Raw genomic sequence first — 26,298 nt, 5'->3', positions numbered from 1 at the left:
AAGGTATACCAGCTCTAAAGAGTAATTTGACAATCTTGTGATTTGACTCAATCAAGTGTATTTTCCAAAATATTGTAGAAATTCAGCTTCAACAAATAAGTTCAAATCCAACACAAGATGTACTTTTGTCTCGGATCTCCCTCCTATAGATAAGTGCCTTCTGGATTTTATTATAGATGACACAACCATGTGACACTGTCCTGAGCTGCAGCTACGACTTCTCTGCTATTCTAGAGGGAAACATGTACGATTTGCCTACATAACAACTGGAAAATAGCTTTAAAGGAAGTCGAGGCTCGAGGGATTAGTCTTATGGCAATTTCCTCGCCAATACTTTGCGACAACAGATTGTTTTGTTGTGTGTATACGGTCAATTAGTCTCGGTAACAGGGACTTTGGCGGCCTCGCAGTGCGGTAATGAGACCCATCAATTTAGCAACGGGTATTGTTCAAGTGGCAGTCACTTTGAGCTGTGTGTGTGTACTGTATGTTTCTGTGATTTATGTGTGTGTGTGTGTGTTTGTGTGCGTGCAGCCTGGGTTGGCCTGACTTGTACTGTGCACTGCCAGAGGGGCAGCTATTGGTAAAGGCGTCCAGTGGGACACACGCACACGCACACGCACACACACAGAGAGTGGCACCGCATCTAAAGGGAAGTGACAGCGGTGGCAGCCAACGTGCCAGTCTCAAGCTCCTTCTCATTATCGCTCTGTCCAAGACCTGCCTGTAGCAGTAGAGACTAGAGGGAGACGCTCACACACAAACTCACACACACACACAAACACACACCATTTTATCCTCTGCTCTCTTTCAAATGGTTTAAATCTCTCACCGTCTCTTTCTTCTTGGTATTCCACCTTCTTTTAGTTATTTCTTCTTCTTCTTCTTCTTCTTCTTCTTCTTCTTCTTCTTCTTCTTCTTCTTCTTCGATGTGAACTTACAGTATAAAAATGTTGCTCTCGGCCTTGAAACTTCTTTTCATTAAAATGGCAATGAAAGTGCGATAACTGGACGAAGAGGTGCGGTGTTTGGCTCAGAGGCAGAATGACATCGGCTGCCGATCACGGTTGTGAATGCAAATTAGCAGAGACGGCTTTCAGGGAACATTCATGTATTTTCAGAAAGAAATTGGTTTCATGTTTCTTCCTTTGTGTTTTTGTGAATACTCTCATTAGCTTGTGTGTGTTTTCCTCACTGTGTAGGAGCCTGTGGTGTCTGAGGAGGTGGAGCTGATTGTGGAAAGCCTGCTGGGAGTTCTCCTCAGGACCATCCTGGAAATTAGCAACCGGCCGCCGTCTGCTGGGCCCGCCATGAGACTTCAGTTCCAGGATGTCACGGTATGTGTGTGCACCATGTGTGTGTGTGTGTGTGTGTGTTGTGTGGGTGTGTGTGTGTGTGTGTGTAATACCCCCTGTAAATTGTTTTGGGACTTCCCAAAATGTGCAAAAGTAATTATAGATTTTTAAATTGAGCTGCTGCTATGGCGACTATGATTCCACTAACATTATTAACAGTAATAGCAATAATTAAAATTTGTAATACAGCACTGAAGTGAAGCACGGTGAAGTGGATAATGATGAGATCACCATCATCATTATCACTGTGTGATGATGGAGACCCGAGCAGGGGTGGAGGGTTGTAATACAGTTCTACTAATGTTACTACAATTCTGATGTGTTGCCAGTAGAGGCTAATAAAGGTTAATACAATAAATACAATCGGTTCAATAAAAACAAAAGCTTTATTTTCTATTACCTGTATTAATGGATACACAGGAACAGCAACACATGTCTCTCCTAAACTTATTCTAATTTCTTGTCTACATGTAGTGAACAAAGGCAGATGTGTCCCACTGCAGTAGATGCTGTAACCTCATATCATAACCAACTTACATTTCATTACTATTTGACTATGTGATTGTTGTGAACAATAATCCATGTGTAAAGGTCTGTTAAAATATGGCACCTGAAGCTGATTGTAACTGTATCATAATGAGGGTAAAAAATAAAAATGTGTGTGTTTTCCTACCAGGGAGAGTTTGTGGCTTGTTTGTTGGCTCTGCTGCGACAGATGAGTGACAGACACTATCAGCAGCTGCTGCAGGCGTTCAGCAGCAAAGATGACCTGAGGGTAAGACCCCCACCCCCACCTCTCTCTCTCTCTCTCTCTCTCTCTCTCTCTCTCTCTCTCTCTATATATATATATATATATCTGTCTGTCTGTCTGTCTGTCTGTCTGCGGCAACTTCTTGTTTCACTCAGTACCTGTGTGAATCTGAAGTCATAGAATAAACAATGATAGATGAATACAGTTAGTGACCGCTGTCTCATTCATTAAACACAGTCTGAGTCCAGATGTGTCCTGATGAGCTTGGGTCGGGTTCAAACAAAACATTGGGAATTATATTGGGGCTTGGATGAGGTTCTGGTGACATTGGACAGGCTTTCTGTTTGATTTTTTTACACTACACATGCCTATAATCAGGGAAAACCAGGGTCTGGTTCAGTTCGATCAGTTTTCTCTTGGGCTCAGACAGAAAAAATTGCAGCCAGAGCCACATTCTAGTCATAGATACAACTACAGGCTGCATTATATCAATGTAATAATTTCTGTGGAAGCGATGAAGTTGGAGCCTGGTCGCCAAACTCACCTGTGGATAGAGAGTGTGGATCACCACAGAGGAAGCTCCAGGATCTGTATAAAGAACTGCCAACACCCCAAGGTCGTACTTGGTAGAGACTGACAGAGGAGTTCTGAGGAGGAACAGAAACATAATTAGAGTCACAGGAAAATCCTCCTGAGTTTCAAGGGCAACTGAGAGACTTGATTTATAAGACAAAAGAAAAGAGAAGGACTTGTTAAAGTGATATAGTGCAACATCTCTGTTTGTCTCTATTCCTATTTCTCAATTTTAAGTTTTTCTTTTTGTCTCTGCTCGTCACAGACTGCATACTAAGTCTTAGACACAAGTCTGCAGTGCTTTACGCCCGATTCTCACTGAGTTGAATCTCATTTAATGTGACTTTTGCAGTAATAATTATTAAATATTTTATACATATCATATTTTATAATGTAATTCTGTATGTAAGTCCAGGTATGCACCACAACACCTGCGAGGAGGGATGTAAAACGATAGTCTTAAATTAAATAAGTGCCCTTTTCAGTTTTTTTTATTAAACCGAAGAGTGAACAGTGCAGCATCTATTTCAGCACCATGGAGAGAGACGATGATAAAGTTTCCATTAACACTACGTCTGCTGTTGTGGTTCCAGGACTTCCTCCTTCAGATCTTCACAGTCTTCAGGATCCTAATCCGACCAGAAATGTTTTCCAAAGACTGGACCGTCATGCGGTTGGTCACCAACAAGTAAGACCACACACACACATACAGAGGAGAGAAGATACAAAACAGCAAACAAATTAAAAAAAAAAAGGAATTACATGATTTGCATTCTAGACCACTAGGCCATGAGGAAATCAGAGTCATGAGCTGTTTTAAGACATTTACCTAATAATCCTGACATTTTCGCAGTTTGCCATTTTACTTTTGAAGAATGCAGCAGGAGATTATCTCAGTAAGACACACTCACAGCAATAGGAAAATGTCCTAACTAACTGACTTGGACATTTGCGGACTCACATACAGCCCCACTGGAAAGCAGCTTTTAAGAATTTACCAAGACATAGAGCTTTAATCTGCAGGAAGTGTGTGTAGAGGCTGGTTTTTCCTTTATGCTTAGTGGGTTCCACATTTCTATGTGGAACCCACTAAGTCGAGATTTCTAGACTGCTGCAAGGTGAATGCACAAACATAAGTAAAATATTTAACCAGAAGCGTAGAGGGATTTTGATGTAGTGCTCTCGATAAAAGGAGAGTTAATCCAAGGCTAATGTGCTGCCCCTCAATGGAGGACACTGTGAAACACCTAAAGGTCAATGAAAATGCTCAAGTAGAAATAGACCAGAGTCTGTGGATACTAACATTTTAACACTTATGTGTCCTTAGTCAAACAAACTTTTCGTTAAATGCATACAAATGAAAGTGAACGTCATGAGCTCAAAGCAAAAGAAAGAGACACTTTGCTCTTTTTATCTTTGTGGGTTTTTCTATGGGTTTTTCTATTTGACCTTCATCCTAATGGACAGTCGGTGGCGCCATTACTCTTTAAAAGTGCTCCTTGATAAACATGTAGACTGTTCATGGTGATGCATTTCCCTCCAAGGTGACCCTCCTCACCTCCTGCTCGCTTCTCCTTTCAGTGTCATCATCACAACGGTCCTGTACCTCTCCGACGCTCTGAGGAAAAACTTCCTCAATGACAAGTTCGACTACAAGGTAGGTGGAGAGATGTGCCGTGTGTCTGTAGACGTGTGGAGATCTGAGCGCCGCCGCCGTGCTTCAAAACTTTGCGAGCATCAAACATCACTGCAACTGCGCACACTCACACACACACACAGGCAGATGCACATTTTCATTTATTTTTGCACGTCACTCTTTTCCAAAACAAAAGCCTGCACGGAGATGCAGACATAAAACGGAGATAAAATCCATGAGTCAAGAACTGAGGGCAGACGATAAAACAAACTGGAAGCCAGAAAACTAAAATAGACAGAGACAGAAGTGACATAGGAAGGAAAGAGAAGAAGAAACAGCAACAAAATCCAAGAGATTAAATGATTTTCTTCCCTCTCAAATGCTATAGATACACATGTCCTTTTGTAATTTCAATACAGACAAAAATATTAAATTATCTATTTATTTTTTTATACCTGAATTCGTGAACATTTAATTTGTCTGAGGTTGTTATTGAAGTTGATTGACAAGTTGACTGATTAGTTTTTGTTGCCACTTTCAGGTGTGGGACTCGTATTTCTATCTGTCTGTAATATTCATCAACCAACCCTGTCTTCAACTGGAGTCCTTCTCTCCCTCCAAGAGGAAGAAGATACTAGAAAAGTAAGTGTTGTTTGCAAATGTATGCATGTACTACACACACACACACACACACACACACACAAACACACAAACACACACACACGCACACACGCACACACACACACAATATTATTTGCTGGTGTGTTAAGTAGGCTTGTATAATGAGCCCTGCGCTGACTCAACAAGCAATACTGTCCCGCTCTCTGCCAGTCCCCACACACACAAACACAAACACACACACACACACACACACACACACACACACACACACCTATATATACACACACACACATAATAACAAGTACTTAACATGATGTTCTTGCCTGCAGCGAGCACACATTTCTAACCGTGACATTTTCTCATGCAGGTACGGAGACATGAGGGTGATGATGGGCTGTGAGATCTTCAGCATGTGGCAGAATTTAGGTAAGATGATAAAACATAGATGGGCCCAACACGCGTGCTTAACATGGACTATATTGTTGTTTTTATTGTCATTTGAGGACAGCATCCCGTTAAAACCGTAACTGCAAATACAAGAATAGGAACAATAAAAAGAAAAGAGCAATTTAACAGAAATAAAAAGATGTCATGGAACATAAAAAAGATGACATCACATAAAGGCAAGTCTGTAAAAATAGGTTTTAGGAAGTGTTAGTCACGGAATCTGCAAGCCTCATCTCCTCAGGCAGATCGTACCGGGGGGGGGTCCTGATGGCAAAAGCACAGCCTCCTTTAGACGGAAGCCTTGAATTTGGAACGGCCTAAAGGACTCGTATGACTCTAGTTTAATCCGTGAAATATTATTATATATTATATATATATATATATTATTATACATATATAATTGTATATTATTATTATTATACTATGTTATAGTCACTCTTATTCTGAAAAGAAAGGAAATACCATAAAGTGGGGAACAGAAAACTGTCTGTCTTATTCCAGCAGCATGTCCTGTGTCTCTAACAGTCTGAAGTCAGTGTGATGCACCAACATTAGAAAGTAAAAGGAAAATTAACTCTGGTATTTCTTTAGACTCTCGTGCTTTTTTTAACTTTATGCTAAAAATGATTTGTCGCTATGGCAACAAGCTGGATGCCTCACTGTGCTTTGTGTGGGGGCTTTTGTTCTGTTCTGCTTCAGTGATGAATTTATACAATTTGTAGGTTTTTATAAGAATCACAGGTTTGTTTATGTGGATTAAATAGTGTTTTTGTACAATAAGAAATGCATCATGAAGCCACTTAATTTTAGTTTTTGTCACATTTGATTTCAATATGACAGAAATTAATTCAACTAGATGCTTTGTCATTATTTACTTTATGAAAATACAGTTTTTTGGGGGTTTGGTTGATGCACTGAAACCACATTAGAAAAAGCAGTTTTTATAGTGGTTGAAAATTGCCTCTGACTCGCTGCCCTCAGACTCTGACCTCAGTCTCGCCTCTCTCCTCCAGGGGAACACAAGTTGAACTTCATCCCTGCGATGATTGGTCCCTTCCTGGAGGTGACGCTGGTGCCGCAGCCCGATCTGAGGAATGTCATGATCCCCATCTTCCACGACATGATGGACTGGGAGCAGAGACGCAGTGGCAATTTCAAACAGGTACTCAGCAGGAAAAGTTCATCTCCCATTAGCGGACAGGGGAAGAAAAGAATCCTTTACCTCTTTCATCCAGACTGAAACTTTCTTTCAATAAATTCTTGTATCCAACGACTGACGATTTTCAATCTCTGAAGGACTGACGCTGCTTTCCCATCGATCCGGCAGCCTCTTTTGAGATTTATACTCTTTCCCCTTCCTCACAGGTGGAGGCCAAGCTGATCGACAAACTGGACAGCCTGATGTCCGAGGGCAAAGGAGACGAGACGTACAGGGAGCTCTTCAACAGCATGTGAGTCAGAGAAAGCAACGGGAATAGTCGCTGATGTGTGGGTGCATATTTACTTCAAATTTCCCCAGCCGCTTTAGTTTTTTTGTAGGAGAAGCATTTGCGGTTAAGTGGCAGAGCTCGACAGTAAAATAACAACAGTGGTGACAAATTGGCTCGGACAGAGGCCAGCTCAGGACAACCATTACACTGACAGTCAAAATAGCGGTTTATGGAGTCTTCAGATCGCGGTGATACGACCCACACAAGACCCCACCAGGTAAATGCCTGCGTTGGCGACACCTCGCAGGTCGTTTTCCTCCTTAAGCAGCCATTTTATCTGCGTCTCAGTATTCTGCTTTGGAAAATGAGCTTTTAAACCTGCACAGATGACTGCATCACTCCTCAGATAAGCCCCGCGCCACCTGCATATAACAAAACTGTGAGAACCTGCTGCTGAGAAGGAAAGTGTTTTTCGAAATTGAACGAATCTCATTTGCCTTCCAATTCTTTTGAAAGAATGTTTGTTAGTAATAAAGAATAAAAGTTCAACATTTTTCGAAAGTTTAAGAATAATTACGACTTCATGCATCGATTTTTTTGGAAAAGGTTCTATTTTGTTTTCACTTATGTACCAAGGCGGTTCTTCCAGAGAAATGTTTGAGCTGTTCGAGATCAACCGGATCACAGAAATGAGTTTTCTGTTTTTAATATGCGGTCTCAGTGCTGGTAGTGTATCAAACTGCGAACTTTCAGAACAAATAGAATAATAAAACGCATCGGACGTCGTGTGCAAGGTTTCAAATGTTTGGGTAGCTTGTAATTTAAAAGTGATGGTTTGGAGGTGATTGTTTTAATAATAATAATAAGAGGTAAGTGATAAATATTCATCTTGAGTCACATTCATCTTCACGGTCACCTCTTCCACGGTCAGTCCTTGTCCACTCTGTCCTTGTGTTTCCAGGTTTGTGCTCTTGCATGCTTTGTGTGTGTTTTAGCATGTGTATGTATGTGTGTGATAATATATATATATATATAAATATATATATATATATATATATATATATATATATATATATATATCCCTGCTTTTTTTTGTGGTTCTGTGCCTCTTCATATATTTATGTCTCTATTCACTACAAATTCTTTATCTTTAACACCTAAAAATAGTATTTCATGAAATGAAGTCATATTTCTGATTCACACACACGTACTGTTTGTCTCTCTAAGCATCACAAACATGTGAATCCAAGTATTTAACAAAATACGCATCTATTGTAATTGTCCCTTTGTCTTTCATAGTCAATCATTGTCTTGGCCACCATTTTTATATGTGAATTAATACTGAGAATAGTGTTATATAAGTACATATTATGAAAGCCATATATCTATATATAATATATACTGTGCTGTATATTTGAATTATGCATAAGAAGCCATTACAGCTGCTGATTTATAATTCAGCCTCAATGCAGATTACAAATTTGATTTTTGTGTTTCCTTGCTTAATTAATTTATGAGTTTCTTCATTTATTTTCCTCCCACTAACTCCACTAACCCCTGAAGTAACCTGTGTGACTGTGTGTGCTGACATTAATAGTATTAATATTAATTTATTCCGCCTATGCTTCCCGCCTGGAGTAGAATTCCTCTGTTTGGTCCGTACCCTAGGTAAGACGCTCTCCTCTTTGTTCTCTCAGTGTCGTCTGTGTGAGGGGGCAACAGGGGGGAAAAATCAACTGCAACATTTAAACACTTTCAAATTTTATGGGGGGGGATTTTACTTTGTTGAATCCCACAGGCAGGCCAGCAAGCATAGGTGACACTGGTGTGACTGGGATTTCCTTTCTTTGCTTCACCTCCTTTTCTTTTCTTAGTAATTTCTCCTTTCTTTTCCTCCCACAATCGCCCGTCCTTCCTCATCTGCTCTCGTCTACATCTCGTCTCTTTGGGTCCTCACATCCCTCTGTCTCGCTCTGTCTGTCTTCATTTGTCCTCCAGCCTGCTGAAGAAGATTGAGAGAGAGACGTGGAGGGAGAGCGGAATCTCTCTGATCGCCACCGTCACTCGCTTAATGGAGAGATTGCTGGATTATAGGTGGGAGCGCACACATGCACCGAAGAACACACAATACACACACACACACTTTATCCTTCTCAATCATATCTTTGTACATGTCTAATGGCGTCTGTTTCTTTTGTAGGGATTGTATGAAGCTGGGAGAGGTCGATGGTAAAAAGATTGGATGTACTGTCAGTTTACTGGTGAGTAGCAGTCACGCTCTGTGTGTTCTGCCTGTTTTCTCAGCTCTGTTTTTGCTTTAAACAGCAAAACAAATGCACACACAACAACAAATACACAAGAGAAAACAGTAGCAAATAAAGAAACAAGGAGAGAAAGAAACAAAAAGAAACTGACTAGTAGCTGTTTACTTAGATTTTTCAATCAGGCAAATGACAGGATGCCAGATTTTCTGAAAAGGCTCCTATTGTTTGATGTAACATTATTAAAGCGTCCTTCATTTGTGCATTATACGAGGATGTATTATTGGAGTAACAAAATTAATTGATTAGGATTTTTGCAAATTCAAACTTTCTAGTATTTCTAGTTCTGGCTCAAACAATTTTTTTTTGCAGTTGTGTATTTTGTAGCGGCCATGATTAATATCTGTGATTAGAATATACATTCTTTCTTTCAAATCCTTCTTCACAGGCATAACAAAAAAGTCAGTCAGTGTTTTTACCTACGAGGCTTTTCTTATATAACCACAGCAGTGTGTGTGTGTGTGTGTAAGTGTAAGTGTGTGTGTGCGTGTGTGTGTGGGCAGATGGATCAGAAGTCACTGCTCATCAGCTGAAATATTGTTTCGCCTCGACCACAGAACAATCTGCCACACTTTTGAAAATTGTCCTCATTTGCATGTATAAACTCTATAATTTGTATTTTTTCTTCTTTTCTATGCTCAATCATCGTCCATCCGCCCACTGCTGCTGTCAGAACTTCTACAAAACAGAGCTGAACAAAGAGGAGATGTACATCCGCTACATTCACAAACTGTACGACCTGCACTTGAAAGCACAAAACTACACAGGTACAGAAAAAGCCCCCGAACACACAGCACATGTGTTCTGATCTGTGTCTATGAGTTAAAGAGGTTCCTGAGACACTAAATCCTTAATGTTTTACCTTTAGACTCCATTCTCTCCTGACTGTTTGATTTTGTGTGTCACAGAGGCGTCATACACTCTGTTGCTGTACGACGAGTTGCTGGAGTGGTCCGACCGGCCGCTCAGAGAGTTCCTCAACTACCCCATGCAGAGCGAGTGGCAGAGGAAAGAGTATCTGCATCTCACCATCGTCCAGAACTTCGACAGGGGGAAGGTGAGCTGCAGCAACACACACACACACACACACACACACACACACACACACACACACACACACACACACACACACACACACACACACACACACACACACACACACACACACACACACTCTTTTTATTCCACTTCTCTTCAATGCCCCACATTTGCATTTGCTGACTTGTCTTCTAAACAGGCTGCTGCTGCATGGAGACCCATTTTCGGTTCAATAATTTTAGCAACACAAAAGAAGCAGCACTTGACAAGCGGTTTTGTAACACAGCTCGATGCCAGGGAATATACCGCATCACTTTGAAGCAACAATCTTTGTTAGTCAGCAGGATTACGCAAAAAAAAAACTACAGGATGAGTTACCATGAAACTTGGTGAAGGATGTGGTGTGGGTCAGGGAACAGCCCAGTAACTTTTGGGGCAGATTTAGATCAGTGGGAGAATACAGGTTTTTATTATTTTATTTCTTTAACACTGGGAAAGGCGTTTTTCAACATTTCAACATTTTCATTGATTTCTCATAAATAAGTCACGGATCTTGACGAAAAAAGTCAGACATGTTGTGGGTCGGATGAGTGAAATTTGATGCAGATCCAAATAAATATCTGGATCAAGTGAATTTAAAGGTGGTCTGCCTTGGTACTCTAATGAGGGCCTTTCTAGTTGCTCTGTAAGACGTCAACCACTCAATCATATGCTAAACTCTTACAATATACATGTACCTCTAATTCTCTGCATTGAAAAATGAACACAGCACGTTTATTTAGTTAAATGCAGCTGCAGCAGAACAGAAGGCGACAGATGACAAGTTGCCCCACTTGTTTATTGGAGACGTGAATCACACACATGAGATTAAAATCGCAGAGCAGTGAAAAAAAACATGCGGTCAGACATTTAATTTCCACCTCTCGTGAACCGTGACAGCGGCTCGAGGCGTCAAGACCTCCTCTCGGTTTGATCAGATGAGTCGCCGGCAGCCCGGCTAATTAAAGCGGCATCCGTATCATCCACACAATATCCTACCTGTGCCACCCCTGGAAGAAATATAGCTGGAGATGATGATGAGGGTGAAGGCGAACCTGACAGGTGAAGCGTGACATGCTTGGGTGGTGCAATGAAAGAGTGGACTTAAACAGAGCTTATCTGATGTTTTCAGTAGCTGTGTCAATGTTCCACACTCTCAGGGAAAAGTGACATTATGAAACACCTCCCAATACACACACACACACACACACACACACACACACTCTGAAAAAGGAAAGAAAAATCAGCATCCCCGCTGAAATAACATCTCTACGGAATCATTAAAAACACTCCTCTCGTTACTCATCGTCCAATTTTCCTTCACGTTCATGAGCTCTACCATCTGCCCATGCTGCCGAACAGGGATTAGCAGGCAGCAGGGAAGGAAAGCATTTCATTTAATTAGCAAGATGGCTGAGCGCTGCGTGTACCTGCATGAGGAGGCTAGATCTGACTCCTTACATTGTTGACTCACCAGTGCCATCCAGTGGGGGTGAGGTGGTACAGCAGCACAGCAGGAGGGACTCTGGTTTATTTTTCTTTTCTTTTTGTTTGTATTCACTGAAATTGTGTGTTTGTTTGTCTTTAGTGTTGGGAGAATGGCATCATCCTGTGCAGAGAGCTGGCCGACCAGTACGAGTCTGACTACGACTACAGGAACTTGAGCAAGATGAGGGTGAGTTTTCCACAACAAACACGCTGCAGACACACTCCCTGGAGAAGATTGTTGATGCAGTCTTTCTCTAACCACTTGGCAATGTGATATATAAATTCAAAAGCATAAAAAAAAATGGCCCAAGACTCCCAAGTCTTTCCTTTTGTTGCTTTGAGCAAAGCCACACATCATTGAATATATTTTGAAAGATTTTCCTTGTTCTAACAGATTGTTTACTTCAAAAAAGCTTAGAAAAATAAAATGATTGACAAATTGACATATTTATTCTTAGTACTGTTAGTAAGTGACTATTTTTTTAAGGACAGGGGCACTTCAGGGGCCAATCATATTCAAGCAGGGGCCTGTGCCCCCCTGGATCTGCCCCTGATCAAAGCTTTTTTTGTTGATAAAATTCGATTTTTCTTGCTAGATGATGGAAGCCTCCCTGTACGACAAGATCATGGACCAGCAAAGACTTGAACCTGAGTTCTTCAGAGTCGGCTTCTATGGAAAAAAGTTCCCTTTCTTCTTACGGGTAAAGAAATCTCCATATTCCCTGTGCGACAGTTGAGCAGTCATATTTTCACCCTCTCCCTACAAGACATGCAGGAAGAATTAACTTCCCTTATGTAAGACTCCTCCAGTGAGGTGACATTCAGCAACTCTTTTTCAATGCCATTTAATGATGTAACAGCCTCTGTCCTTGGCGGAGTTTGCAGATGAGGCTGCAGTTGCGGTGCGCGGCCACCAGATGTCAAGCTAACCCCACGCTGTCCTCCACTCCCCCTCCTCCCCTCTGCAGAATAAGGAGTTTGTGTGCCGCGGCCATGACTACGAGAGGCTGGAGGCTTTCCAGCAGCGGATGCTCAACGAGTTCCCCCACGCCATCGCCATGCAGCACGTCAACCAGCCGGACCAGACCATCTACCAGGCGGACGCACAGTGTATCCTTGGTTTTATAGAGAGACACAACCAAAATGAACGTGCGTTTGTGGACACATACATCCAGGCTGAGCAGACGCAGACACATTAAAGGCAGCACATCATACACACACTCACACACAGATCCTTACACACACTATATCCTGTAATGAGGCACTTTATCACCCTCCGTGCTTCACTCGTCCTCTCACAATCGCTTTCTTGTCATTATCAAACGGCCCATTTCCAGGAATCCACACAAACTCCCTGTGCTGATTTGCCATCTTTGAGCAGCGTCCTCTCGCTCGCGATAATCCAGATGAGAGAAACTCGACATTGATAAAAATGTTGATGTGAGTTGCCTCATTTATTACGATGCACTTATCGCTGTAAGCTTTACAAGCCGCAGTGAGTACAAGGAGGACTTCTTTGACCTGGATTCCATCACACAAGCTAAATATTGACTTGATATTCATTAGGGTGTGCAATTTGGTGCAGTTCCCAATAAAAATCCACATCTAGTTAATTTATATGTGGTTTCACAAGAGGTCTGTGGGGCAAGATATCGCATTTTTACGATCAATATGGCCAAAAGTCTCTCACAGAACGAATTCAGTCTATGGCAGTGGCGGGGGTGCACACGCAGAAAGGTCGCTCTCACATGCAACAGATTCCTAGTGACAAGGACACAGACTAAAGAGAGGAAGGGATGTTCTCTGGTGAGTGAGAGAACTGCATTTCATGGGAAGTGCAGTTACGCAAAAACGTCAACGTCTGACTGTCTGTACGGACGGTAAAAGCTTTATCGACGATAGCAACTGTGGGGGTACAACTTCTTATCTTAAGTGACAGTAATAAGAGTCGTTATAGTCAGTACAGTGAAATATGGATCCTGTGTCTATGTTTCCTGCTTGAACATCAATATGGACCCCAAGTGTGTCTTTGATGCATCTCCTCCGTCAAATGTTTTCCGTAAAAACATGTGGCCGAGGATTATGAGACACAGGCAGTGTTAGACTTGCTTGTCTTAACATTGGTGTGTTTTGGAACTATTTACGCATTTTTGTTTTCTTGGTTGTGACTCATGTCCAATAATTTTAAGCCTCTGGTGCGATCCTTTAAAATTTCTCATGCTGCACCGATGACGCACTTAAACCACCCTGCAAACCCCTGCCTGTCTGGTGTGTGTGTGTGTATTCTTGTCATCTGTGTGTAATTGCATCTCGCGACTTCCCGATGTTTCTTTCAGGTCAGTGAAGAAGCGCTGTCCGTTTTGGTCTCGAGTGCTTTCCCCTGTCGCTCTCTCGCTTCTTTCCTTAACTTCCGGCGCCTCCCAGACCTGCAGATCTACGCCGTCACTCCGATCCCGGAGAGTCAGGACGTGCTGCAGAGAGACGGGGTGCCCGACAACATCAAAAGCTTCTACAAGTTCAATCACATCTGGAGGTTCAGATACGACCGGCCCTTTCACAAGGGCACCAAAGACAAGGAGAACGAGTTCAAGGTACGGGGGGGGGAAACTCACCAGAAATACAGAAGAATATAGACAGCCACATGAAGCATGGGTAAATGCGAAGAGGGTAGTGTCATACACACATTTCTCATCTTCTGTACAATTTCCTCCCCTTTTTCACTCCATACAAATCACAGATTTTATTGCGAAATGAAAATAAGGCATTCAAAATGAACTCATGGCCTCCGTCTGCTCGTGGAGTCGCTGCAAGATGTCGCGCTATGAAATATTTTCAGAAAATTTCAATTATACATTTATGATTGTATTTGTTTTCTCCCTGCAAACCGAAACACCTTCATTTACTTCCTTTCTTACCGCGCTCATCGATCGTGAGCCTGTGTAGGTAGTGACAGTTTGAACCTGCACCCAGGTATTAGTCTGCGTGTCGCAAATGTTTTATTCATCTTGACTGCTGCATTACTAATTATCCTCAAAAAAACTGGTACCAGTCTGTGCTGCATGAAGCTTCGCACAAACACACACACACACACCTCAGAGACCCTGATATTAGGCTCATAAATATTCAATGATAACACACACGCACCATGCAGACGTGTTATCGCGGCTCCATCAAGGCTATTTGGATAAATGTAATCATGATATCACATTTCCATCAGGACTCGATACTGCTGGCCTCGGGTTGGAATAATAAATATGGTGAACCCTTGCGTGGGAACAAGAGCGCGCGGCCTCCTGCATATGGATCTGTCACGATAAAGAAACAAAGAAAAAAAAGCTGTTTTCAAAGAAGCTTCTGTCTTCAGGAGAAAGGTCAAGACTTGAGTTTTTTTTTTCATCTTTTAACTTCTCTGCTCTCTACACTGTAACACAAGTGGTGTTCAGGTCCGCCCCTTAGCCTTAAAACGCCCAAAATCAATAAAGGGCAACGGGGTCGTGTAGTGACTTGAAAGCCTCCCCTTCAACCTCAGGACGCTGGATCGATACGGCGTGTCAGCACTTATCTGCCCTGCTGGAGTGTCCTTGAGCAAGACACTGCATCCTAAACTTAAATTAAGCGGCACCGTGTCAGCACCTTGATCCTCACTTGGCTTTGGGGAGAGGGCTCAGCAGAAAACCGCTGTGATCACAGTGATACAGTTTCACCTTTCAGACCATGTTCGACTCATGGAGAAGGTAGACTGTGAGTAAAGATGAATGACGCATCTCCACTTCCTCCCGCTATCCAGAAATGAAGCCAAAATTTCAGTTAGGAACACCGCCATTTTAGTCTGAGAAGACGAAGCAAGGTCCCCGGGATACACACCCTCGACCAATCAGGAGTCAGTCTTAGCTGCCAATCATGAAGTTTGATCCTGTTTTTATAGCATCAACCAATTAAAACCATCTATTGAGAAAAATGTATTTAAAGTGTACTTTGACTTTTTAGTTTGGTCCATGTCCCATCTGCGAACATGGAGAAGGATTTATGACCTAGACAGCAACCAGCCACCAGGAGGCGATAGAGACGCTTTGACTGCAGTTCTGAGGATCTTGAAGTCTTTTTTTTCTAATTAAACTAAATTATGTAATGTTGATTTGAGAAAAATAAGCAAAATTACATTTAGTTTTGATAGAGATCAAGAAGCAAGACAGAAACTAACACTTACAATTATGGGTTGATTAGTTAATGGTGAGAATTTAAAACAGTCCTTTTTCAAGTAGAAATTCACATTTACTCGTTTTAGCTTCGCTCCCGTTATTGTGATGATTTACTGCATCTCTTTTTCTCGTGATGATAAACTGAACATCTTCGCTTAGTTGGAAATAAATAATCAACAACTAAATCTTAAGTAAAAGTCGTCTTTAATATTGTGAATTCAAACATAAACAAAACTAAGCGATGTAGAAGTACTGGACGGAGACTCGGGCGTGATGGAACTTTACTGAGCGCACTTCCGCATACAACAAACAGAATAGACGTTATTGTAAGTGCGACTCTCTCATGTCAATCGCCTGCTGTGAATGCTGTAGTTTCCATAGATTGCGTGCTGTCAGAATGACCTTGTGGGATGTTGGCGTTTTGACAAGCGTGATGGCTGACAGGCTAAGTGGTGGAACATGAATGATGATATGAGATATAAGCTGCGGCATCTGACCTACACCAAAAAGTGGGTGTTTGGCAGTGGGTGCACTCGACATGTTTTCCCTCACATTGCGCATCAGGCATAAGTATCTATGGATTTTATTATTAACTCTTGAGTGTTTCGTGTGTTCCTGCAGAGCCTGTGGGTGGAGAGAACGACCCTGACGCTGGTCCAGAGCCTCCCGGGCATCTCCCGCTGGTTCGAGGTGGAGAAGAGGGAGCTGGTGAGTGACAAAGACATAACGGCCACACACAGCCACACAGGGGACGCCCTAATACAATTTTACTTACGATTTAGAGCACGGCCGGCGAAGTATCGATCCAGGTCATTACATCGAACAACAATAAGAGCCCAGGTCATGAGTTCAGGGCTATTAGACACATTTGATTTCCTACATTGGATTGCTTGGATGCTAAATGTCATTACTTTTCCAACCAATATTTTCCTATGGATTTTTATTGGGAATCTTTGATTTTTTTTTCAATACCCTGTTTTTAGCCAGGAATCACTTTCACATTTAAGTCCATTTCCGCACCGTCTTGCACGTAAATCCCCCTCAGAAGCCTTTCGTCTCGGATCTCGTCATTCAGATCTCTGAGGAGTGGGAGGATTTGAAATGCTGTTTTGTCCACCGTATGCAAAACACAACTTGAGTGTCTGTCTCTGTTTGTCTAAGCGCATATTCCTTCGTGCCGAGCTGCTGCAGCGTGCTGTGTGTAATTGTGGTTTGTGAGAACAGTGTTATTCTGTGATGGTTATGCAGTGCAATGGCATATAAAATACAGAACTGGCAAAAGCTCTATTAGCAAGAGGATTAAGCTTTGTGGGAGACAGAGGAAGAAAAAGAAAGGGGAAGATATTGTTTTTGTGCGTGAGTGTGTGCTAAAGTAACCATATACTAATCATGTGTGCGTTTGCAGCAATACAGAGTATGTCTTATATTTAAAGCTGCTGCAGTCATTGTTTTTGTATTAACAGTGGCTCAGATGGATGTGCAATGTGTCACTGGTAGAGATAAAACCACACATCGCCCAACCACGCATTTCCCTCTCTGCTCATTGTTTTTGTGTCACAGCCTAAAATGTTGGTGTTTTGATTCAGTCTGACAGCATTGGCTTTGTTTTCTGATGAAGCAAGCGGCACTTAAACAAATTTGACACTGAATGCTACTGAACCAGCACCAAACACGGAGTTAGCAACCTGCTGGTCAACGCAATAGAACATTTAGGCCGATCAGCACTCAAATTGTACCACACAACTTATTAAAGGTGGATTTCTTTTATACATTCGTAGCCTCCAAGCCCAAACTGAGGGCTTCCTTAGGGTTATTTTCTTCTCACCTTCAGATTATAGAAAGACCTTCTCTTGATGTACTTTTTTCCCTCCTCTATATTCACTCCCTTCGCAGGTGGAGGTAAGCCCGCTGGAGAACGCCATCGAGGTGATCGAGAACAAGAATCTGCAGTTGCGCACATTGATCACCCAGTGTCACAGCCGGCAGATGCAGAACATCAACCCTCTCACCATGTGCCTCAACGGGGTCATCGACGCCGCTGTCAACGGGGGGCTGGCCCGCTACCAAGAGGTATGGATGGATATGTGGAGGAAAAGGTTGGAGGGTTTTTTAGCGAGGCGTGAGACGCCATGACTTATGGATTGCCTAATGATGCATGAAGGTGGGTTTTAGCAGTGGGATGTATGGACAGAAAGCGTTTTGCAGCAGGTGGAGGGAGGGAATAGATGGATGGATGGATGGATGCGTGAATAGCCGGGTTAAAGTTTGACCGGATGGATAGATGAGTATCGAGCAGGAAGGGGTGGAAGCGGGGAAATGAGATGGTTGGTGATGCAGGAAAGGATGCATGGGAGGATAGACGTGGGGAGAAATGACAGACAGAGGGGTGGGAGGAAGGAATGGAGCGAGATAAATGATTAAAAATGGCCGAAATAATGAGAAGGGAGTGTTTGAAGCTGCTGGTGTATCACACGCTGAAGGGGTAACACCCAAATATGGTCAGTCTCATTGACACACACTTGTATCTACTGCTCCTCCAAAAGCTCCCTGATGGGAGACAATTGCAGGGCAACAGTACGGAGCAATTTCTAAACCAGGAGGAGCACAATTGAAGAAAAATACAACTAAGGATCTTCTCATAACAGACTGAGTGGATCAGGCGACGAGCTCTTTGTCGCATAGCAACCATTCTTTTCCACCGGGAGTGCGTATATGGGGTTGAATGTTCGTGTGTGTGTGTGTGTGTGTGTGTGTGTGTGTGTGTGTGTGTGTGTGTGTGTGTGTGTGTGTGTGTGTGTGTGTGTGTGTGTGTGTGTGTGTGTGTGTGTGTGTGTGTGTGTGTGTGTGTGTGTGTGTGTGTGTGTGTGTGTTTTACGTGTGAGTGTTTATTAGGTTTGTGTAGGAGAGCGTGCCTTTGTGAAGAAGTAGCCCATTAGGGTTTGTAGGATACTTGATAGAGCCACAAAGGCATGGCTTTGCTGAAGTGCTTTCCACCCTTACTGCCATTACAAAAAGGAAGCATAAAACATAGTTTTCAGCTTCCATTACAATTACAGAACCAGACTTTACTTTTATACACTGTTGGCGCTGCCGTTCCCATGCATGCAAGTGCGTAAATGCTGTTTCAGTGGCTAAAGATTGACCACCATTTCATCCAACCATTCTTAAATTGTATGTTTATATTACACACTATAGAAAGTAACACATTTCGGTTTTATTTAGCAAGAGTTGGACCCAGATGGAACGATTTCTGCAGCAAACACGTTGCCACTCACATCAGCGCTCATTTTTCTCATTGCAGAATCTCACATGCAGCCGTGCCTCGCGGAACGCGCCTCTGTAAATCTATTAATTTCTCAGCGTAATGCCGATTGACAGCTGTGGAGGTTCGCTCGGCAACAAATGAAGGAGAAATTGTCGTTGTTAATATTCAGATTTATTGCTTAAGTTTGAGTCGAGACCCTCGAGGGGGAATGCTGTCTGATTTATTCTCCCCCCCCCTCCCCTCACCATTCCATCTCTAATTGGACTTTTCTAATGATTAACTGAGCCACTCCATGGTGAGGTCTCACTCCCCGCAGCCCGACGAGAAATTTCCATCAGTCATTGAAGATTATTGATTATTTTCGCTGGCTTTTCCGGAGGTCCTCGGATGGAATTTTTCTTGCTGAAACGCAGCACTTCTCTTTAGCACTACGTGGGCACTACTGCGTTTGTACTTTTTTCACATATTTATTTATTTTTAAAATTTTGATAAGGACAAAGACTTTAGCTCAAAGACAAAAACATTAAACACAAAAAAACGCTCCGACATTTGCTTCCTTGCTTCTTTCCTTCCTAAATAAATTAACGTTTGTTAATAATTCTAAATTGATAAATATTCAAAGAATCTACGTCCTCGGCTTTGAAAATGAATCTTTTTCTCAACACAATCATGTCACTGTCTGTTTCTGAAACATCTCCTAATACCCCGGAACAAAAGTCAGGTTTGAAACATAATTCCATTGCACTGCACATTCCTCGAACCTTCCTCCAAAAGGCATAAACAACCTGACAGTACCAGAGAAGATGTGCTGTTGACTCCTGCACTGCATTCATACTTCATAATAACTTCGTAATACTGTTGAATGAGTGGAACATCATATCATGAAGGGTGCATACTAATTTCTGCTTTTTTAATAAAGGTTGTTGTGTGACTGGAATACTATTGTTCCTTGTTTCACTGAACCATTGACTTGGTTCATTGATGAGTATCTCCTTGTTTGTGTCTGCTCCCTTTTGAAGCAGCATCTTTTTCTCTTTAATCGGCATCGAGCTCTGTTTCTTTGGAGATAGACAGCTGTGTCCTGAGGGGAGAAATTGTGCTGATCTTCTTTTTTTTTTTTCTGCAATCTCCCCCCTTTTACCTCGTGTTTCCCTCTGTGGCAGATTTGAAAGCGTGATAGCGAGCAGGGGTATTTCATCGGCCCGTTGTCTCGCCCCTTTGCATACTCTGATGAAGATTTAAAAGCCTTTGCCATAATCCGCAGACACATCACAGGTGTTTATGGCGTCGCAAACAGCGGGGACCTGGCGTTACCGTGATTCAGAGCGGACCGGGGGCATTTTTCATCTCATCCGTTTCTCTTTGGAGTTGCTTTTGTGTGTTTTTTTTGGAAGGCTCTGTCTGGGAAAGCGAAGAGAAAGCGCGGTAATCAAGGAGCATGATGTTTTTGAAGAGGCGTGATCTGTAACAGGAAAGCAAAGACATGAATGAACATGAAAAATGCTTTCAAAACCTGAGACCAAATTGGCCCCAAAATCAAAGTGTAATCGTTTAAATCCTCAAACGTCCGTTTGGCACCGAGTTGGTGTATTTTTAGCAGCTTTGCAGCTTTGTTCTGGTCCCTGAAGTTGATATTAATATCACAACACTTAAACCCAGACAGGAATATTACACCCCATCAGAGCTTGTTGTTAGTTTACTCTGTTTGCTTTTTTAACGTTTTTTTTGAGGATTCAACAAAAACAAGAACAAAAACTTAGGGACACTAATTCACTTTGTCAGCCCAGCTGGGATTCAGGTATCACTGCAATGCAGAAAGCGCCAGTGCTTCAGCTCCTGGTGCGTGTGAGTAACAGATCTTCTGCATTCTGTTTCCACGCAGGCCTTTTTCGTGAAGGACTACATAATGAATCACCCCGAGGACGGAGAGAAGATCGGGCGTCTCAGGGAGCTCATGTTCGAACAGGTTGGTATATATGAGATTAAAAGGCGGAGTATATGTTCCTAATGTGTTTCATATGCAAAGAAAAGAAATAAACAATGTATATGATGTTGATATATAAATGATCTGACAACGAGTTTGTCCTTTGACATGGAAAGGAAAATATAAAAATAACCTTGGATACAGCTTGTGACACAACACACTCAACACAAGGTCACTTACTCGCTTGTTCTGCAGATGAAGATTTTATGATGCTGTCAAAAGCTCCACAACAAACGGCCGTGGGTTGTTTTTTAATGTGACAATGCTTTAATGCCATTTAGATTAGAAATTAATATTAGGGTTAGGGTCTTTTTAAATCGGATAAAATGTTAATGAGGTAAAGTAGCTTCATTGGTGATATGTATGTATAACCTTTATATAAAGATGGACGTGGGCTCCGGGGCCAGAAAGTGAAGCCAATGCAGAAGTGCCAGAAATCTGTATTCTCTCAAATGAACAGCAGGGGGCAAATCCACTGGTTGCAAAAAGAAGTCAGTTTCTACAGAAGTCTATGAGAAAATTACTCCTCACTTGATTTTATATAGAGTTATGGTCTCATTCACCAGTTTCAATACAGAATGATCATTTATAACTTATGGTCCCATTAAGAGTAAAATAGACGATAAAGACATGTATTTATTTGGATACTGTGTGATTTGCAGCTAGTATCATATTGAAAACCTCATATTTATGTTGACGTTTCTGTACTGTGGTTTCTTATCAGCCAACAAATATGTTGATACTAATATAAGATAAGCTAATGTTGGCCAATTTATCAGTTCAGCTTTAGCACATTTAACGGATGATGAGATGAACTTGATGTATCTGATTTGACCCATATAATCTCCAAATTTTTACGATATGTCACTTGATTAAATTGTTGTAAAATATTGCAATTTACATGTAATATATTCATATTTTATTTAATCAAGCATAAATATTTTATCGTATGATGTCTATGACTTTTATTATTTGTGTCTTTGTTATTATTATTTCTTTGCTCTGATTGTTTGTGAATTTCTTATTGTTTGTCGTAAAGCAATTTGTTACTTTTATTGAAAAGTGCGAAACAAATAAAGTTATTATTATTGTTTTGTGTGGAACAAATGAGCAGAGATACACAGATGATGTGGGAGGAGACTTTGACTTGTAGCTCTCCTCTCACAGGCTCATATCCTGGAGTACGGCCTGGCTGTGCATGAAAAGGTTGTTCCTCAGGACATGAGGCCTCTCCACAAGAAGCTGGTGGACCAGTTCCACTTGATGAAGTCCAGTCTCGGCATACAGGTAGGACAATACATGGGGACATTGAGAGTTTTTAAAGGAGACATGTGAGGCTATCTTAGTTTCGTCTTTCCTTCAGTGTGTAGTGTAAAATTTCTTAAAAAGCTCAAACTCAGAAAACACTGGCTGCTCCTGAAGCTCCTGAAGCGTCAGTAGTCAGGCCGATACTTCCGCACCATGTAGCATACATTTGCATAATGCACCCCTAGTGGCTAGTGTGGTTCACTTCCTGATAAAGCCCGGTCGAGTGGCAGCAGAGGCTGACGTCTGCTACACACACTGGAGGCGGTTGACCAATCATAACAGAGTGGACCAGATAGCCAATCAGAGCAGACTGGGCTTTATCAGGAGGGGGGTCCTTAAAGAGACAGCAGCTAAATCCAAGCGTTTCAGACAGAGGCTGAAGAGAGGAGCTGCAGCAATGGACAGTATGAGGAAAGTGATGTTTTCTGAAGATTCAGGGGCATGAAAAATGATGATTATGTCTCCTTTAAAGTTAGTTTCTGATGATAAATCATGTGTAAGGAAGATTAAAACCTTTCCACTTGTATCATCTTTTTTGCTCTAATCATTAACTGGAATATTTTACAGAAGCACTCTGTATACCTCATGCTGGCGTGAATGAGCATTTAATCATGTGTATTTCCTCGTCTCTATTTTGAAACCCCAGGAGTTTCCTGCTTACGTTGGCGCAAGTCCGGTGCACTTTACCAACGGAAGCCCGCGAACCTGCAGGAACTCTGTGCCCAACATCATCAGCCCAGACGGTGGCAGAGGGATTGTCAGGCGGAGGTGACTCCTCTTCTCTCTTCTTTAATATTCTGTGTTGTATGTATGTATTTTTTTTCATACATTTTTTAAATGTATCTAAAAAGAAACTAAATATACAACATTTCCAAATAACAATAATTAAGAAATAAATAACTAAAGAAAAAAAGGAATCTTACCCATCCATCCCCCAGATCCAGGCAAAGGTCCTTGAGGTTGAGAATGAGAACTAACTAACTGATCCTTTAGCTCCATGATCTCGAGCAGATGAGAACTCTTCATACATCAGAACCCAAGAAAGGAGAGCGAGTTGGGAGGCTTCCAACACGTGGCAACCTTTTTTTCCGTTGCTATAAGCCCAGCTAATAGTGCGAAATGAGATTTTGAGTGAAAGTTATTCCATATTTGACAAGTCTTTCAGAATGAGTGTAACAGGCGAGCAGGGCAGCTTTATTTCAAACCGCTTGAAGAGATTATGCAGCGTATACTCAGATACAGTATACAAATATTCAATTTGGAATATAAATACAGTATATTCAATACGGAATAAATTGAATGTCAGTTAGTTTAAAAAGCACCAAAAGGCTCATTTACTTTAGGATCAGGATTTATTTAGAATTTGTCCTTCGTGGTGTCTGACCTTTCTTTGCTGTCTTGATGTGCTGCCCTTCACCACAGACATCGGCCGTCACCTTAGCTGTTTCCCCCACCTCGAACATCACGCTCCGTGCCTCTGCTCTCTTCTTCTTCCTTCGTTCTTTACGAGTGTGCCTCCATCTAGGCATCGGATGGGGGACTGTGTGTGTGTGTGTGTGTGTGTGTGTGTGTGTGTGTGTGTGTGTGAGTTTTGATGTGTTCACTGACCCTACCACTCTGTCTACCTGCGACATTCTGCCTCCTCGGCCTGATCCCAGGGGGCACGGCCACACAGAGAGAATACAGACAGTCACGTCACCCCAATCGCCAAGTGACATTTCGTGTTTTGCTTGTTGAGTTTTGATTTTGCTTCTTTTCGTTTGCCAACCCAAACCAGTTTACAGTCCTCTGCTTTCACCTTCCTTTAAAAAAACACATTGTGTTTGTTCCCTAACCTTTCTTTTACACTTTGACCTTTTGCCAGACAAATACTTGATGAAATGCTGTGATTGCCGAATCGACTATTTCCTTCTAATCTGACATTTTCTCCCTGTTTGTCTTGTTCCCTCTTTTTCATCTGACGTTGTGCGGCTTGTCCTGCTGAATTTTTCGGTGAGTGAACCCTCTCAAAGCTAACGCAGCATCTGTTTCCATTTATGAAAAGCTGCCACAATCATCTCTCTCTGTCCTTCTCTCACCCTCAGTCCCCTCAGCTACCCGGCGGTGAACCGCTACTCCTCGTCCTCTCTGTCGTCTCAAGCCTCCAATGAAGTCAGTAACATCACGGGACAATCGGAGAGCTCGGATGAAGTCTTCAACATGCAGGTATAATCTCTCTCTTCCTCTATCAGGCTACATCCACACCACCACGGTTCTGTTTAAAAACACTTCACCTCTGTTATGAATACACCGTTCGTCCACAATGCTTCTGAGTTTTAGAATTTTGGAAACGCTGCTGGTCCCGTTTTAGTTTGAAAACTCCAGGGATGGAGATGTTTGGAAACGAGGAAGTAGAAACAGAGACAACAGCTTGTTGATTGGGCGTTTTATAGTCACGATGGAGCCTTTACTGATTCGTTAGGCTCCTATCACATGACCCCCTTCCGTGACAAAACAACAGACACTAGCCTCAGCTGCCAGTGTAGAACACAACATGGATAATCAATTACAAGTGTTTCTGACCCTGTTGTCTTTGCTAACAGCTGTTGTGTAGTTAAATTCTGTAGGTTATTATATTAGTATTTGAAATATCTGTGTACACCTGCATGTGCATGCTGTGCGTTTTCAGGCGCTTTAGTATGGACGGGGATTTAAACTGAGCCATAACACTTGTGAGGACAGAGTTTAAAAACTCAAAAAAAAAAGCCTTCTACAGACACCCAGTGCAATCTCTTATGCCTCACCACACACCCAAACAAAGGCTCTTAAGGTAGTAGATTGAATCCACATCCCAGCGTTTGCCCTCATGCTCCCTGCAGATTTCACTTAAAATACTTTTTAATCCACCCTCCGTCTGTTCTGGCCTCATTCCTCTTCTCCTCTGGCCCCCTTTCCCTCTCCGCCTTCCCCTCTGTTTGTTTGGAGCTTTGTCTGGCCGGGCAAATTGTCGTGATTATATCAAATAAGGACAGGATTCTTTGTGCGCTCTGTCCAGGGAGCCTGCTGGAGTTGGGCAGTAATCTAAACTGGATTTGGCCAATTCAGAAAGCTGCTGACAACTCCTGGCAGGCTCGTACTTCGCACCTGGCAGGACTCGAACTATACAGCGAGGAGCATGAGAGGAGAGAGAGAGAGGATCTGACTGAAGAGATTACCACGTTATATTTGATCATCGTAGCTTTAATTCTATAGATCAAGTACCATTTTGTGAAAGGTGTATTATCACAGTGTGTGTTTGAATCCCCCACCACCACATTGGAGACACCGCACTGTAGTGAAACTGCTGTGTATTGAAAATTGTTATCGTTATTGGCTTTTAAGAACAGAGTGTGGAACAAAATAATTTAGTAATATGATCTCGTGATCTTCAGTCTTATGACAACACCTGAGCAAGTTCCACAAGCTGAAGAAGAAACATAGTTGGTTTAAATTCATTTACAAAATGGCTGCGTTTAACAAACCTACAAGCTTGTTGATGTCACCATGATGTAGTATATTGTGTAATGTCATGTGGTTTAAATTAAGCTGATTCATGTGGTACATTGTATATCATGTTTACAACTGTACATGATATTCTGGTGGTGATAATAATGCAGTTGTCTCTTTTGTCGTCTGCCCCCCCCCACAGCCCAGTCCGTCTACCTCGAGCCTCAGCTCCAACCATTCTGCCTCGCCCAACGTCACCAGCTCAGCACCGTCCAGTGCCAGAGGTGAGACCGGCGCTCTGCACCACCCACTCATTTTGCAACGTGATACACAGTAAACAGCTTTTAACCGATATCTCAATCCAGAGCAGCTGGCAGA

General features: G+C 42.2%; 1 protein-coding gene across 6 annotated transcripts in view; it reads left to right on the top strand.

Moving 5' to 3' along the window:
• dock4b (dedicator of cytokinesis 4b) overlaps window positions 1-26,298 on the top strand; it is a 110,854-nt gene that overhangs the window by 73,400 nt on the left and 11,156 nt on the right. For 4 of the 6 annotated variants that reach the window (XM_035147981.2, XM_035147977.2, XM_035147982.2 and 1 more), the window contains exons 25-48: window positions 1,203-1,337; window positions 2,032-2,130; window positions 3,273-3,367; window positions 4,261-4,336; window positions 4,857-4,957; window positions 5,304-5,362; window positions 6,397-6,545; window positions 6,749-6,834; window positions 8,455-8,481; window positions 8,812-8,907; window positions 9,014-9,074; window positions 9,808-9,901; window positions 10,043-10,191; window positions 11,800-11,886; window positions 12,296-12,400; window positions 12,668-12,809; window positions 14,124-14,290; window positions 16,520-16,606; window positions 17,792-17,968; window positions 21,046-21,129; window positions 22,315-22,434; window positions 23,102-23,223; window positions 24,549-24,660; window positions 26,123-26,204. In XM_035147981.2, coding sequence (XP_035003872.1) covers window positions 1,203-1,337; window positions 2,032-2,130; window positions 3,273-3,367; window positions 4,261-4,336; window positions 4,857-4,957; window positions 5,304-5,362; window positions 6,397-6,545; window positions 6,749-6,834; window positions 8,455-8,481; window positions 8,812-8,907; window positions 9,014-9,074; window positions 9,808-9,901; window positions 10,043-10,191; window positions 11,800-11,886; window positions 12,296-12,400; window positions 12,668-12,809; window positions 14,124-14,290; window positions 16,520-16,606; window positions 17,792-17,968; window positions 21,046-21,129; window positions 22,315-22,434; window positions 23,102-23,223; window positions 24,549-24,660; window positions 26,123-26,204 — 2,512 coding nt within the window. The remainder of the gene's footprint in view (window positions 1-1,202; window positions 1,338-2,031; window positions 2,131-3,272; window positions 3,368-4,260; window positions 4,337-4,856; window positions 4,958-5,303; window positions 5,363-6,396; window positions 6,546-6,748; window positions 6,835-8,454; window positions 8,482-8,811; window positions 8,908-9,013; window positions 9,075-9,807; window positions 9,902-10,042; window positions 10,192-11,799; window positions 11,887-12,295; window positions 12,401-12,667; window positions 12,810-14,123; window positions 14,291-16,519; window positions 16,607-17,791; window positions 17,969-21,045; window positions 21,130-22,314; window positions 22,435-23,101; window positions 23,224-24,548; window positions 24,661-26,122; window positions 26,205-26,298) is intronic. The other 2 variants (XM_035147983.2, XM_035147980.2) reach the window with 1 other exon arrangement.

This window comes from Hippoglossus stenolepis, chromosome 22, assembly GCF_022539355.2.
Source record: "Hippoglossus stenolepis isolate QCI-W04-F060 chromosome 22, HSTE1.2, whole genome shotgun sequence".
Taxonomy (NCBI): Eukaryota; Metazoa; Chordata; class Actinopteri; order Pleuronectiformes; family Pleuronectidae; genus Hippoglossus; species Hippoglossus stenolepis.
Note: the sequence above shows the minus strand (reverse complement) of the source record. Positions and strands in the feature narration are given on the sequence as shown.